The 14,596-nt window shown below is 49.2% G+C and overlaps 1 protein-coding gene across 1 annotated transcript in view; it reads right to left on the bottom strand.

The window, feature by feature from the left end:
- The window catches only part of PAOX (polyamine oxidase), a 17,619-nt gene extending 3,969 nt beyond the window's left edge, over positions 1–13,650 (bottom strand). Inside the window, exons 1-4 of the mRNA XM_034986660.1 lie at positions 13,371–13,650; positions 12,330–12,816; positions 10,853–11,052; positions 8,912–9,164 (exon numbers count right to left, since the gene is read on the bottom strand). Of these exons, the coding sequence (XP_034842551.1) occupies positions 8,912–9,164; positions 10,853–11,052; positions 12,330–12,816; positions 13,371–13,554 (1,124 nt within the window). The 5' untranslated portion in view covers positions 13,555–13,650. The remainder of the gene's footprint in view (positions 1–8,911; positions 9,165–10,852; positions 11,053–12,329; positions 12,817–13,370) is intronic.
- Between the last annotated feature and the right edge of the window lie 946 nt (positions 13,651–14,596).

Here is a 14,596-nt window from a genome sequence, read left to right as displayed (position 1 = left end):
GGGGTGGAACCCTCCAGGACAGTGGGGTCTCAGGACCCTTGGGGTCACAGAAAGACCGGGGGTGCCTGAGTGCAGCAGAGCTCCCAGGTATTGGAGCGGGGAAGCTGGCTGCAGAGGCGGAGCCCAGGCGCGGGTCCTCAGCTCGGGGTTGCCATAAACCGTGATCCGCGGCACAGTCGGGCCCCTGCTCCTCCAGCAGGGACCCAACAAGCAGCAGATCCGGGGAGACTCCCCTTCCTCCCCCGGGAGGAGCCGCACGGGAGCACACCGCAGGGATCTGCTGGGTTTGGAGACTCCACCCGGGGTCGGGTGCCAGAGATAGAAACACGCGGTCACAGGCTGGGTGAGCACGGAGTGCGGCAGGAGACCAGGGAGACGGGAGTGACTGACGGCTTTTCTCTGGGGGCTCACTGAGGAGCGGGCCCCGAGTTCTCGGCTCCTCTGGGCGGAGATTGGGAGGCCGCCATTTTCACTCTCCGCCTCCAAAGCTGGCGGGGAACAAAAGCCCCCGAGAGCAAACCCGAGCAGATGACTTAGCCCGGACTGGGCAAGGGCAGGGCAATTCCGCCTCCAGCAAAGACATTTGGGAACCACGGCAACAGGTCCCTCCCCCAGAAGGTCAGCGAGAACAGCCAGCCAAGACCAAGTTTACCGATCAATGAGAACGGCAGAACTCCAGCGCTAGGGGAATACTGCACATAGAATCCATGGCTTTTTTACCATGATTCTGTAGTCTTTCAAAGTTGATTTTTTTTTACCTTTTTTTTTAATTATTCTTTTTCCCTTTTTCAACCAACATCTTACCAATCCCTTTTTTAAAAAAATTTTTTTATTTTTCATTTTTAGAGTCATATTCTATCCCTTCATAGTAGTTACCCTTATTTTTGGCATATATATATAAGTTGTTCTCTCTTTAAAATTTTGAGATAGTTTCTTCTAACCGATCAAAATATACCCTATATCTCTAGTGTATGGTTTTGTTCTACTCTCCTGCCTGATCAATTTCTCTCCCTTTTTTTTTTAAATCCTCTTCTTTCTTTTTTCAAACAACTTCTTATCAATTCCTTTTATAAATTTTTTTTAAAGATTTTATTTATTTATTTGACAGAGAGAGACATAGCGAGAGAGGGAACGCAAGCAGGGGGAGTAGGAGAGGGAGAAGCAGGCCTCCCTGCGGAGCAGGGAGCCCGATGTGGGGCTCGATCAGGACCCTGGGATCACGACCTGAGCTGAAGGCAGATGCTTAACGCCTGAGCCACCGAGGCGCCCCTTATAAAATTTTTTATAATTTTCATCTTTACAGACATATTCCATCCCTTCATCATATCAACCCTTATTTTTGTACATATATAAGTTTTTCTTTCTTTAAAATTTTGGGAGGCACTTTCTTCTAACAGACCAAAATACACCAAAATTCTAGTGTGTGGCACTGATCTATGCACCAGCCTGATCATATTTGATCATATTCTGGGTTTTTTTTTGTTTTGTTCTGTTTTTGTTTGTTTTTATCTTTTTCTTTTTTTTTCTTTCTTTCTTTTTTCTTTCTTTCCCTTTCTTTTCCCTGGCTTCAGGTCTTTTCTGATTTGTTTAGAGTATATTTTCTGAGAACGCTGTTACCCTGTTAGCATTTTGTTCTCTCATTCACCTATTCTCCTCTGGACAAAATGACAAGATGGAAAAAATCACCTCAACAAAAAGAGGTAGTACCGACTGCCAGGGACCTACTCAATACAGACATTAGTATGATGTCGGATCTAGAATTCAGAATCATCACTTTAAAGACACTAGCTGGACTTGAAAAAAGCATGGAAGTTATTAGAGAAACCCTTTCTGGAGAAATAAAAGAACTAAAATCTAACCAAGTTGAAATCAAAAAGGCTATTCATGAGGTGCAATAAAAAAATGGGGGTGCTAACTGCTAGGATAAATGAGGCAGAAGAGAGAATCAGTGATATAGAAGACCAAATGATGGAAATTAAAGAAGCTGAGAAAAAGAGAGATAAAAAACTACTGGATCACAAGGGCAGAATTTGAGAGATAAGCGATATCATAAGACAAAACAACATTAGAATAATTGGGGTCCCAGAAGAAGAAGAAAGAGAGAGAGGGGCAGAAGGTATATTGGAGCAAATTATAGCAAAGAACTTCCCTAATTGGGGGAAGGAAACAGGCATCAAAATCCAGGAAGCACAGAGAACCCCTCTCAAAATCAATAAAAATAGGTCAACACCCTGACATCTAATAGTAAAACTTACGAGTCTCAGAGACAAAGAGAAAATCCTGAAAGCAGCTCGGGAGAAGAGATATGTAACCTACAATGGTAGAAACATTAGATTGGCAACAGACCTATCCACAGAGACCTGGCAGACCAGAAAGGACTGGCAGGATATACTCAGAGCACTAAACGAGAAAAATATGCAGCCAAGAATACTATATCCAGCTAGGCTGTCATTGAAAATAGAAGGAGAGATAAAAAGCTTCCAGGACAAACAAAAACTAAAGGAATTTGCAAACACGAAACCAGCCCTACAAGAAATATTGAAAGGGGTCCTCTAAGCAAAGACAGAGCCTAAAAGAAACATAGACCAGAAAGGAACACAGACAATATACAGTAACAGTCACCTTACAGACAATACAATGGCACTAAATTCATACGTTTCAATAGTTACCCTGAATGTAAATGGGCTAAATGCCCCAATCAAAAGACACAGGCTATCAGATTGGATTAAAAAACAAGACCCATTGATTTGCTGTCTGCAAGAGACTCATTTTAGACCCAAAGACACCCCCAGATTGAAAGTGAGGGGGTGGAAAACCATTTACCATGCTAATGGACACCAAAAGAAAGCTGGGGTGGCAATCCTTAAATCAAACAAATTAGATTTTAAACCAAAGACTGTAATAAGAGATGATTACATCCTAGGTCACAAATCAGGTCTCAACCGGTACCAAAAGACTGGGATCATTCCCTGCCTATTTTCAGACCACAATGCTTTGAAACTAGAACTCAGTCACAAGAGGAAAGTCGGAAAGAACTCAAATACATGGAGGCTAAAGAGCATCCTACTGAAGAATGAATGGGTCAACCAGGAAATTAAAGAAGAATTTAAAAAATTCATGGAAACCAATGAAAATGAAAACACAACTGTTCAAAATCTTTGGGATGCAGCAAAGGCAGGCCTAAGAGGAAAGTATATAGCAATACAAGCCTTTCTCAAGAAACAAGAAAGGTCTCAAGTATACAACCTAACCCTAGACCTAAAGGAGCTGGAGAAAGAACAGCAAATAAAGCCTAAACCCAGCAGGAGAAGAGAATTAATAAAGATCAGAGCAGAAATCAATGAAATAGAAACCAAAAGAATAGTAGAACAGATCAACAAAACTAGGAGCTGGTTCTTGAAAGAATTAACAAGATTGATAAACCCCTGGCCACACTTAGCAAAAAGAAAAGAGAAAGGACCCAAATCAACAAAATCATGAATGAAAGAGGAGAGATCACAACCAACACCAAAGAAATACAAACAATTATAAGAACATATTATCAGCAACTCTATGCCAGCAAATTAGATAACCTGGAAGAAATGGATGCATTCCTAGAGATGTATCAACTACCAAAACTGAACCAGGAAGAAATAGAAAACCGGAACAGACCTATAACCAGTAAGGAAATTGAAGCAGTCATCAAAAATCTCCCAAAAAACAAAAGCCTAGGGCCAGATGGCTTCCCAGGGGAATTCTACCAAACATTTCAAGAAGAATTAATACCTATTCTTCTGAAACTGTTCCAAAAAATAGAAATGGAAGGAAAACTTCCAAACTCATTTTATGAGGCCACCATTACCTTGATCCCAAAACCAGACAAAGACCCCATCAAAAAGGAGAAATTACAGACCAATATCCCTGATGAACATGGATGCAAAAATTCTCACCAAAATATTAGCCAATAGGATCCAACAGTACATTAAAAGGATTATTCACCACGACCAAGTGGGATTTATCCCTGGGCTGCAAGGTTGGTTCAATATCTGCAAATCAATCAACGTGATACAATACATTAACAAAACAAAGAACAAGAATCATATGATCCCCTCAATGGCTGCAGAAAAAGTATTTGACAAAGTACAGCATCCTTTCTTGATCAAAACTCTTCAGAGTATAGGCATAGAGGGTACATACCTCAATATCATAAAAGCCATCTATGAAAAACCTACAGCGAATATCATTCTCAATGGGGAAAAACTGAGAGCTTTCCCCCTAAGGTCAGGAACGTGGCCGGGATGCCCACTATCACCACTGCTATTCAATATAGTATTAGAAGTCCTAGCCACAGCAATCAGACAACAAAAAGAAATCAAAGGCATCCAAATTGGCAAAGAAGAAGTCAAACTCTCACTCTTTGCAAATGATATGATACTTTATGTGGAAAACCCCAAAGACTCCACCCCAAAACTGCTAGAACTCATAAAACTGCTAGAATTCAGTAAAGTGGCAGGATATAAAATCAATGCACAGAAGTCAGTGGCATTCCTATACACCAACAACAAGACAGAAGAAAGAGAAATTAAGGAGTCGATCCCATTTACAATTGCACCCAAAATCATAAGATACCTAGGAATAAATCTAACCAAAGAGGCAAAGGATCTGTACTCAGAAAACTATAAAATACTCATGAAAGAAATGGAGGAAGACACAAAGAAATGGAAAAATGTTCCATGCTCATGGATTGGAAGAACAAATATTGTGAAGATGTCAATGCTACCTAGAGCAATCTACACATTCAATGCAATCCCCATCAAAATACAATCCACTTTTTTCAAAGAAATGGAACAAATAATCTTAAAATTTGTATGGAACCAGAAAAGACCCCGAATAGCCAGAGGAATGTTGAAAAAGAAAAGCAAGCTGGCGGCATCACAATTCCGGACTTCCAGCTCTATTACAAAGCTGTCATCATCAAGGCAGCATGGTACTGGCACAAAAACAGACACATAGATCAATGGAACAGAATAGAGAGCCCAGAAATGGACCCTCAACTCTATGGTCAACTCATCTTTGACAAAGCAGGAAAGAATGTCCAATGGAACAAAGACAGTCTCTTCAACAAATGGTGTTGGGAAAATTGGACAGCCACATGCAGAAGAATGAAACTGGACCATTTCCTTACACCACACACAAAAATAGACTCCAAATGGTTGAAAGACCTCAATGTGAGACAGGAGTCCATCAGAATCCTAAAGGAGAACACAGGCAGCAACCTCTTCGACCTCAGCCGCAGCAACTTCTTCCTAGAAACATCGCCAAAGGCAAGGGAAGCAAGGGCAAAAATGAACTATGATTTCATCAAGATAAAAAGCTTTTGCACAGCAAAAGAAACAGTCAACAAAACCAAAAGACAACCGACAGAATGGGAGAAGATATTTGCAATTGACATATCAGATAAAGGGCTAGTATCCAAAATCTATAAAGCACTTATCAAACTCAACACCCAAAGAACAAAGAATCCAATCAAGAAATGGGCAGAAGACATGAACAGACATTTTTCCAAAGAAGACATCCAAATGGCCAACAGACACATGAAAAAGTGCTCAACATCGCTTGGCATCAGGGAAATCCAGATCAAAACCTCAATGAGATACCACCTCACACCAGTCAGAATGGCTAAAATTAACAAGTCAGGAAACGACAGATGTTGGCGGGGATGCGGAGAAAGGGGAACCCTCCTACACTGTTGGTGGGAATGCAAGCTGGTGCAGCCACTCTGGAAAACAGTATGGAGGTTCCTCAAAAAGTTGAAAATAGAGCTACCATATGATCCAGCAATTGCACTACTGGGTATTTACCCCAAAGATACAAATGTAGGGATCTGAAGGGGTATGTGCACCCCGATGTTTATAGCAGTAATGTCCACAATAGCCAAACCGTGGAAAGAGCCAAGATGTCCATCGACAGATGAATGGATAAAGAAGAAGTGGTATATATACACAATGGAATATTATGCAGCCATCAAAAGGAATGAGATCTTGCCATTTGCAACAACGTGGATGGAACTGGAGGGTATTATGCTGAGTGAAATAAGTCAATCAGAGAAAGACATGTATCATATGACCTCACTGATATGACGAATTCTTAATCTCAGGAAACAAACTGAGGGTTGCCGGAGTGGGGGGTGGGGTGGGAGGGATGGGGTGACTGGGTGATAGACACTGGGGAGAGTATGTGCTCTGGTAAGCGCAGTGAATTGTGCAAAACTGTTGAATCTCAGATCTGTACCTCTGAAACAAATAATGCAGTATATGTTAAGAAAAAAAAAAGAAGAAGAAGAAGATAGCAGGAGGGGAAGAATGAAGGGGAAATCGGAGGGGGAGATGAACCATGAGAGACGATGGACTCTGAGAAACAAACTGAGGGTTCTAGAGGGGAGGGGGTGGGGGGATGGGTTAGCCCAGTGATGGGTATTAAGGAGGGCACGTTCTGCATGGAGCACTGGGCGTTATGCACAAACAATGAATCATGGAACACTACATCTAAAACTAATGATGTAATGTATGGTGATTAACATAACAATAAAAAAGAGTAAAAAAAAATGAGATACGAGAATAAAGCACTTGTGCTGCACGTGGACGTGCGGACGTGGGACGGTCGTTGACGTACAGCCCTGGGCGGTGGTCCGAGCTGCCAACTAAGCAGCTGCTTCTTTTGTGGACACCATTTGACTTGAAAGAATGTCACTGGTATGGAAACTTGGGTGTTTGGCAAACATTTTCTCGAAAATGAGCAGTATGTCTATCACAAGGAAAACAACTGCAAGCATTTACTGCCAAAGATAAAATTTAAGCTCTCAAGCAAAAATTACAATTTTAGAAAACTTGTATCTGCCACCAACAGCTTGATAGGTTCCCAATACCACGAGACTTTCCTGAGATCCGTGGTGATATTAATAAACTTAATTGTTTGATGTTGTACAATGAAATATATCAATGTTGTACAATGAAATATATCAATATATCAACCAACTAGGGGCAGGTGCAAGATCCACCCAAAGTGCAGGACAGACAGTGCATTTTGGTACCCTCAAGCACAAACACCCATGGACGAGCTTTCAGATTCCACACCGCGCCTCACCTTGAAGGAGCGACCACTTCTTAAGTTTTGGTGCCGTATCAAAGAATACCCACAATCATCTAAAGACTATTTTTTTTTAAAGATTTTATTTATTTATTTATTTGAGAGAGAGAATGAGAGAGAGAGAGAGAGCACAAGAGGGGGGAGTGGGAGAGAGAGAAGCAGGCTCCCCGCTGAGCAGGGAGCCCGATGCGGGGCTCGATCCCGGGACTCCAGGATCATGACCTGAGCCTAAGGCAGTCGCTCAACCAACTGAGCCACCCAGGCGCCCCTGAAGACTATTTAAACACCACCCCTTCTCTGAACTATGTATCTGAGTCCAGACTTTCAATCTACTTCAAGTGGAATGAGACGTGGCACCACCGGATGCCGACAGCCTGGAGAGCCAAGCTGTCCACTGTTAAGCCTGACAGTAAAGAGATGAGGAAAAAAGACAAAGTACTGCCACTCTCCTCACTAAATTTTGTTTTAGAAATATAGTTATTTTTCATATAAAAATGTTAATGTATTTTCACTTAAAAGTGTAATGGGGTGCTGGGTGGTTCAGTCAGTTAAGCGTCCAACTCTCGATTTCAGTTCAGGTCATGATCTCAGAATCTTGAGACTGAGCCCCACATCGGGCTCTATGCTGGGTGGAGTCTGCTTGAGATTCTCTCTCATCCTCTGCCCCTCCCCGCCTCAGAAAAAATGTTATTTATGCTAACACGGTATAGATTTACTCAGTTTAAAAAATAAATATTTTAAATTTCTGTCTTAATTTCTAATGTGGTAAATGTGCAGACACAACCCACCTAAACAAAAGCTCTTTGGAATCCTCGCTATTTTTAAAGAGACCACAAAGTGTGAGAGCCCCTGTCCTAGCCACAGAGTATCCCGATGACTGCTGTCTCCACCAACGTCCTGAGCACAGGCTGCAGAGCCAAGTGTGGGGCAGGCAGCCGAGCACACCCAGCCACCGTTCCCCTATGCATCCACAACCCTGACACATTTCCAAACCCCTGGATGTCAGCTTTATCTTCAGTCCAAAGGACACGTGCGGAGTCCCCTCCTAGGTGGGAGGAGCACATGCACCCAGCTTCTGTGGCTGTCGGGGATGAAATCAGCTGCAGGCATGCCTGCGTTTTGTCCTCCAGGCCCAGAATATGGTCCCCAATCCTGACCCGTCTCTGTGTGGAAATTTGGACTCGTGTCTGCCAATTGACTACAACACGCTAACCACATATTTTGATCCTGCTGGAAAAATCAGTCCCTCCCTCCCTAAATGATTCATGGTCTTATTTTCTGAGTTCACACCAAGTCCATATACACTGCATTATTTATGCGTTATAGATGGACCATACAATTTAGCCACTAATGGGTCTTTGATTTCTGACTTAGAAGGATATGTTGCTCAATTGCTGCATCAAGTTTAAATATTGTCTCCCAGTTACAGACACTTCTGTGTTTCAAATTCCTTCTGTAACCTCCACACCCCAGCTTCCTGGGAATTTCAGTAAATATTTTCTCACTGATTGAACATGCCCTCCAGGCCACCAGCTCATTCAAGGACCTGAGACACACCAACAGGCTGCCTACAAGAGGCTTCTGTCTGTGCCTGCAGTGGTTCAGGCCCCAGTGTCTGTTATCAGCGCTCTGGGGTGCCCTTGGAATCCCACCCAGAAATCCTCCAGAAATGCCTCCCAGGGAATCAATACACTGCTGGATTCTCAACAAAACTAAGGCCAAAGAATCAGCCCCCTCAGAGCTCACCCCTGAAGCTTCCTCAGAGAAACTCAAGAAGCATACATACGCAAAGGAAGGCAGGACCAAAAAGCCAATAAGCTTCTTGAACCAGACGTGCTGTAGGCCAGAGGTGACGTCCTCCAGGGGCGACGTGTCCTCCCACACCACCTGGATGTGCCGGCAGTCTGGCTCCCAGAAGGGCTCCTCAAACTCCAGGAAGATTTTATTGCTGGTCCCAAAGCCTATTTTCCTGATCGCTTCTGCCTTCTGAGGGGGCAGTGGTGGTTCAAAGAAGGTGTCCAGATGTTCTTTAAGAAAACCTGGAATTCACAAGTGGACTCAACTTACACCACATAATCTCTTAAACTGGAACTGGCAGCCACAGGAACCCACCCTGACACCCATCAGAGGAGTCAGAGAAAGGAGGCTTCCAGAGACTGTCCACTAACCCACACCAGCCCCAGCTCAACTGGGCTCCCAGAAATCGGGCTGGCTCTGGCCATCGGGACTCAGCCTCAGCGAGCAACACCACAGCGGAGGGACAAGGAAGGCCCCAGGGCCACCTGGTCAGGCAGGGACAGCTCTCATGCCCCACCCAAACTGCTCTGTAGGACGGTTTCTCACTTCTCAACCTGTCTGCCTCTCAACGTCTGCAAACCATGCTGCTCTGGAATAGTTTGGAGTAGCATCACAATATACAGGCTTTATCCACAAGCTACATGAAAACTAATCTGCCTGGCAAAAAAAATTAATTCTGGGCCAGAGTCAAACAATGAGAGGGACTATTTGCAGCACAAGCCAGTCTCCTTACAACACAGATAACTTGCAAGCCAGTAAGTAAAGGACAAACAGCCCAAGAGGAAACAGATCCACAGAGGCTGTGAGGACCCACAGAAGGGTCACCATGCCCTCCACCCACAATCCCATTTGCCAGACCCTCAACCCAGCCACTCCCACTCCTGCGATTTATGCCTCAGATATATTCACACAAGTGTTTTTAAATGCACATGGAAAATGCTATGTAAAACAAGAAAAGTGAAAATAGGCTGAATTTCCATCAACTAAGGAATATTAAGCAATGACCCCTACATACAAGAAAATACCATGTGGCTATAAAGAACCAATGTGACAGATGGCCTGGCTCCTTGTGAACAGTATCAACAGACCCAGTAATGCACTCACTGATGATAGCAGGGGCCCAGCAAGCACACACAGACACCGGCAGGGGGCGGTAAAAAATGACTGATGGATCTGTATGTGCTGATTTGGAAGCACTGACACAAGTTTTATTAACCAAAAAAAAAGAGAGGGCAGCAAACAAGTATCAGCAGACTCTGTTAATATGTCCAGTGTGATTCCATGTGTGCGAGAAAGGAGCTGGGTGCTGAGCAAGCTCACCCACAGCCAGCACGTCCGTGCTGAAGGAACCGAGAGCCGGGCGGGTTGGACCCTTGCTCTGCATCTTCCATCAGCTCTGGCCCCTGCTAGCTTTGTGAACCTGCACAGTGAAGTGGCATGATTCGGTCTGCATCTGTCAGACAGGCTGGGGACATACACGTCCCAGCTGCCTGCAGAGTAAATGAGATGCACAGACACGGCTTGGCTCACAGCCACCTCCACCTCTTGTCAAATTGCCAAAATGGCTTCTGTCTTGGGCGTCAGATCTAGAATTAAACAGAACCATATGCTTGAGCCCTTTCTTGATTACACCAGGCCTGAAACTGAGAGCTGGCTTTCACACCCGCTCCAAGAAAGCACAGCTTGGTGAACTTCTGGAGGCAGTCCCAGCCTTTCCATAAACGACCTCGGAAGAAGCAAGACATGCATTTTCTCTTATTGTGAAACTCAATTCCAAAGCATGCAATTGCTACAAAACACAATAGAATAAGCCTGTCCGAAACTAGATTGAAAATGTGAGCTAGCACCTGAACAAACACTCCAGAGCCCGCTGCCGGGGCCCCGGGGGTGAGTGACCAAGGGGAAACCTTACAGGGAAAATGGGCTTTACCTAAGGGCACGGTGATGATGACGTGATGTGCAGGGAAGCAAGTTCTGTCCTCACACTCCACCAGCACTGGAAACCTCTCCCCAGGAGACAAGGCTTCCTGGAAGGACCCGTTCCAGTGAATGGTCTTCACAGGCTTGTTAAAAACGATCACGTCCTCTGGCAAGGAGGCCATTATGCAATTTGTGAGCCCCTGGTAGCCACTTGGAGAGACAGAGGTGTTGGTGTTTTCAGAGGGAGCTGCCTGGGGAGGTGGCCCTGCAGGGAAGGAGGGAGGAGGGCAGGGGATCTCCCGGGGGTTTCCAGTCTACCTCAGGAACACCACTACCACCACCCAGGCTAACAGGGGGATTAGGTGAGCATGAGTGAATGGAGGTAATCGGAGGAGGACAAGGCCTCCTTCCCAACCACCTGGAACCCTACTTCTGATCACAAATGCCCACCCCTGCCAGGAGACTTGGGGTGACGCTGGAGAGCCCAGTGGGACAGTCCTGCGAGGGCCTCTTGAGTGCTCAGTGGGGGGACAGCCACCTGCCCCAGGGGTGGGCTGTCTGTCCATCACAGGGGCCGGAGCCTCACACAGCACTTAGCACATCAGAGGCCTCATAAACATGGGAGGAAGAAAGCATTATGGGATGCACTGCCTTCTTTTAACCACCTTTTCTTGAAAATAATTATTTTTCCCAAGTGAGCAAAACTAGAGAAACAAATGAGCAATCTCCCTAAAACAATGAAGACAAATGCCCTCCTGACCCTCTCACCCTTCCCCTGCTTCCCAAAGCCCAACCTGAGGTAAATGGAAAGGGTCCCAGGGTGCATGGAGGGGTCCTAGGGTGCATGGAGGGGAACCAGGGTGCATAAAGGGGGCCAGGATTCAGAGGGGACCAGGGTGCATGGAGGAGGGACCAAGGTACATGGAGAGGGACGAGGGTGCATAAAGGGGGCCAGGGTTCAGAGGAGACCTGGGTGCATGGGGGGGGTCCCAGGGTGCATGGAGGGACTCCAGGAGTACAGAGAGGGAAACTCGGGTAAATGGAGGGGGCCCGGGGTGTATGGAGGGGATCTGGGTGCATGGAGGGACTCCAGGAGCACAGGGAGGGGGCCCCGGGGCACATGGAGAGGGACCAGGGTGCATGGAAGGACTCCAGGAGCACATGGAGCGGGCTTTGGGGTGCATGGAGGGGGCCCAGAGTGCATGGAGGGTATCTGGGTGCATGGAGGGACTCCAGGAGCTCAGGGAGGGGGCCCCGGGGTGCATGGAGAGGGACCAGGGTGCATGGAGGGACTCCAGGAGCACAGGTAGGGGGCCCCGGGGTGCATGGAGAGGGACCAGGGTGCATGGATGGATTCCAGGAGCACAGGTAGGGGAACTGGGGTAAATGGAGGGGGTCCCAGGGTGCATGGAGGGGATCTGGGTGTGGGGCCCCAGGGGGCCCGGGGCACACAGAGAGCTGGCTGGGTGGGTGGGGCATGCACATACCCAGGAAAGGTGCAGTCCAGCCCCGGCAGCACGGTGTACTCCCCAAAGGGTGCGAGGGCCACCAGGTCCATGCTATGGGTACCGCTCACACAGCACTCCACATTGAAGAAGCTGTTGAGGATGGCCAGCTTGAGCTTCCTGGTCTCCTCATCCTCTGTCCAGCCAGCCGCGTGCTGACGGATCTCCTTCTTGAGGTACTCCCCAACGCTGGGCACTGGGGCATCAGCCATGTGCAGGAACTCCCGAGTCTGGTCTATGAGACTATAGAAAAGACTAGCCATCTCCACCACCAACTCACGGCTCACACTTACCCCAGAGCTGGCGTAGGACACAGATGGCAGGCCCACATGACCCCCAGTTTCGATTAGCTGGTTCTCCTCTGACAAGTCCTTCTCCCCTAGCAGCTGGTACTTGGCAGCCAGCTGAAAGACGGGGTTGCCCTGTGAGGGCCCGTGGATCCAGTGAGCACCTAGCTCTACCACGCCACCTGGGAGGGGCAGCAGATGACACTTTGAGGTTCTCTCCCCACAAAGGCCAACCCTGAGCCCTTCTCCTGAACCACACCAGCCCTGCCCTTCCCAAATATGCTCTAAAAACAGCCCCAGGGACACACGGTCCCTGAAGACTACAGTCCTAGGGCCTGGTCAGACCTAGTTTAAGGGGAACATTTGAAGGGGGGGCGCTGACCTGCACCCGCCTTCAGAGGACACTTGGAGAGCAGGCATGGGGGCAGAAGGGGCGCCTGGGAGTGACCCGGAGGCTGGAGGGGAGGTCCTTGTGGGACCCAACCAGAGCGACTGCAGAGACATAGGTTACCCTCCCCGGCAGGGGCCGGCCCTGCCAACGCGGCAGCTGAGTTTCGGGGACCCCTGAACTTGGCCTGATCAAGTGGGGTGGGGCGGAGATTCACTCGGGGCGCCAGGTAAGGCTTCCGGGTCGGTTAACCCAGGTGCAGGCCGGACCAGGAGCGGCAGAGCCCGGGCAGCACCCGTTGCGTTCTGGAAATGGGCTCGGGGAAGGGGTTCCGGGAGAGGCCGTTACCGAAGCCGCGCTCCGAGCGGATGCGGCCGCCGGCGCGGGCAGTGGCCTCCAGGACCCGCAGCTGCTGGAAGGCCGGGTGGCGGCAGAGCCTCTGCGCGGCGCCCAGCCCCGCGATGCCGCTGCCCACCACCAGCACCCGCGGGCCGCGGCCCGAGCCCTCCGCGCGGCCTCCACTCGACTCCATCGCGCCGTCCGAGTCAGTCCCCGTGCGCCCCCGCCGCTCCGAAGTGCGGAGAGCGCGGAGAGGACCCCGGCAGGGCCGGGAGGTAGGGCGCGGGGCGGGGCGGGACTGGAGGTGGATGGGAGTGGAGGCGGGGCTAGAGGCGGAGCAATAGGGGAGGGGTAGGACGGGGTGGGAGCACTGGGCGTCCGGCGTCGGGATGGGGGCACGGGGCGGGACGGGACTGCAGGCGGATGGGAGGGAGGAGGGGCTGGAGGCGGAGCGATAGGGACGGGGCGGGACGGGACTGGAGGGGGATGGGAGGGAGGCGGGGATAGAGGCGGGGCGATAGGGCGGGGCGGGGCGAGGGCTCGAGGTGGCTGTAAGGGGGCGGGGTTGGAGGCGGAGCGATAGGGGAGGGGACAGGCGAGGCGCGGCGGGGAGGGGCTGGAGGTGGGAGGGCGGGGTTGGAGGCGGAGCTATAGGGAGGGGCGGGGCGGGTGGAGGCACCCGGCTGCGGGAGTGGGCCTGGGGGGCGCGAGGCAAGGAGGCGCAGGCGGGTAGGTGGAGCGAGGAGCGAGGAGCGAGGAGCGCGGGGGGGGGCCAGGCCGGGGCGCCAGCCGCACCACGTGACCCTCTGGGCTGGGTTTGGGGCTTCCCCTAGAGTTGCGGCCCACGTGCGGGCTGCAGGGCAGGGTGAGGGCGAGCGTGGCTCCGTGGGTGCGTGCAGCCCCGCTGCTGGGCGGGTGTCCCCACGGAGGGAGGATGGGGCCGGCCGTCCAGGCGGCTCGTGTCTCCTTCCAAAGGAGACGTGGGAAAGGCGACCAGAAGGTGGAGGAGGTGCCTCTCTCCTGCCTCAGAAAAGCGAGGTGCGCGCCTTCACCTTGGGACCTCGTGGAGCCTCTGGATGGAAGTCCGAGCGTGGCTGCGGTGTCAGGGTGGGTCGGGGAGGGCTCAACACGTCCAAAGTGGGGCTGCGAGGCAGGCTCTTGGCGACGACACTGTTCTGAGTGTGTGTGGTCACGGGTGTTTATACACACAGGTAACACACATAAAGTACAAAGTT

This window comes from Mirounga leonina, unplaced genomic scaffold (genome assembly GCF_011800145.1).
Source record: "Mirounga leonina isolate KUSES-001 unplaced genomic scaffold, KU_Mleo_1.0 Mir_114, whole genome shotgun sequence".
NCBI classification, from domain to species: Eukaryota; Metazoa; Chordata; class Mammalia; order Carnivora; family Phocidae; genus Mirounga; species Mirounga leonina.
Note: the sequence above shows the minus strand (reverse complement) of the source record. Positions and strands in the feature narration are given on the sequence as shown.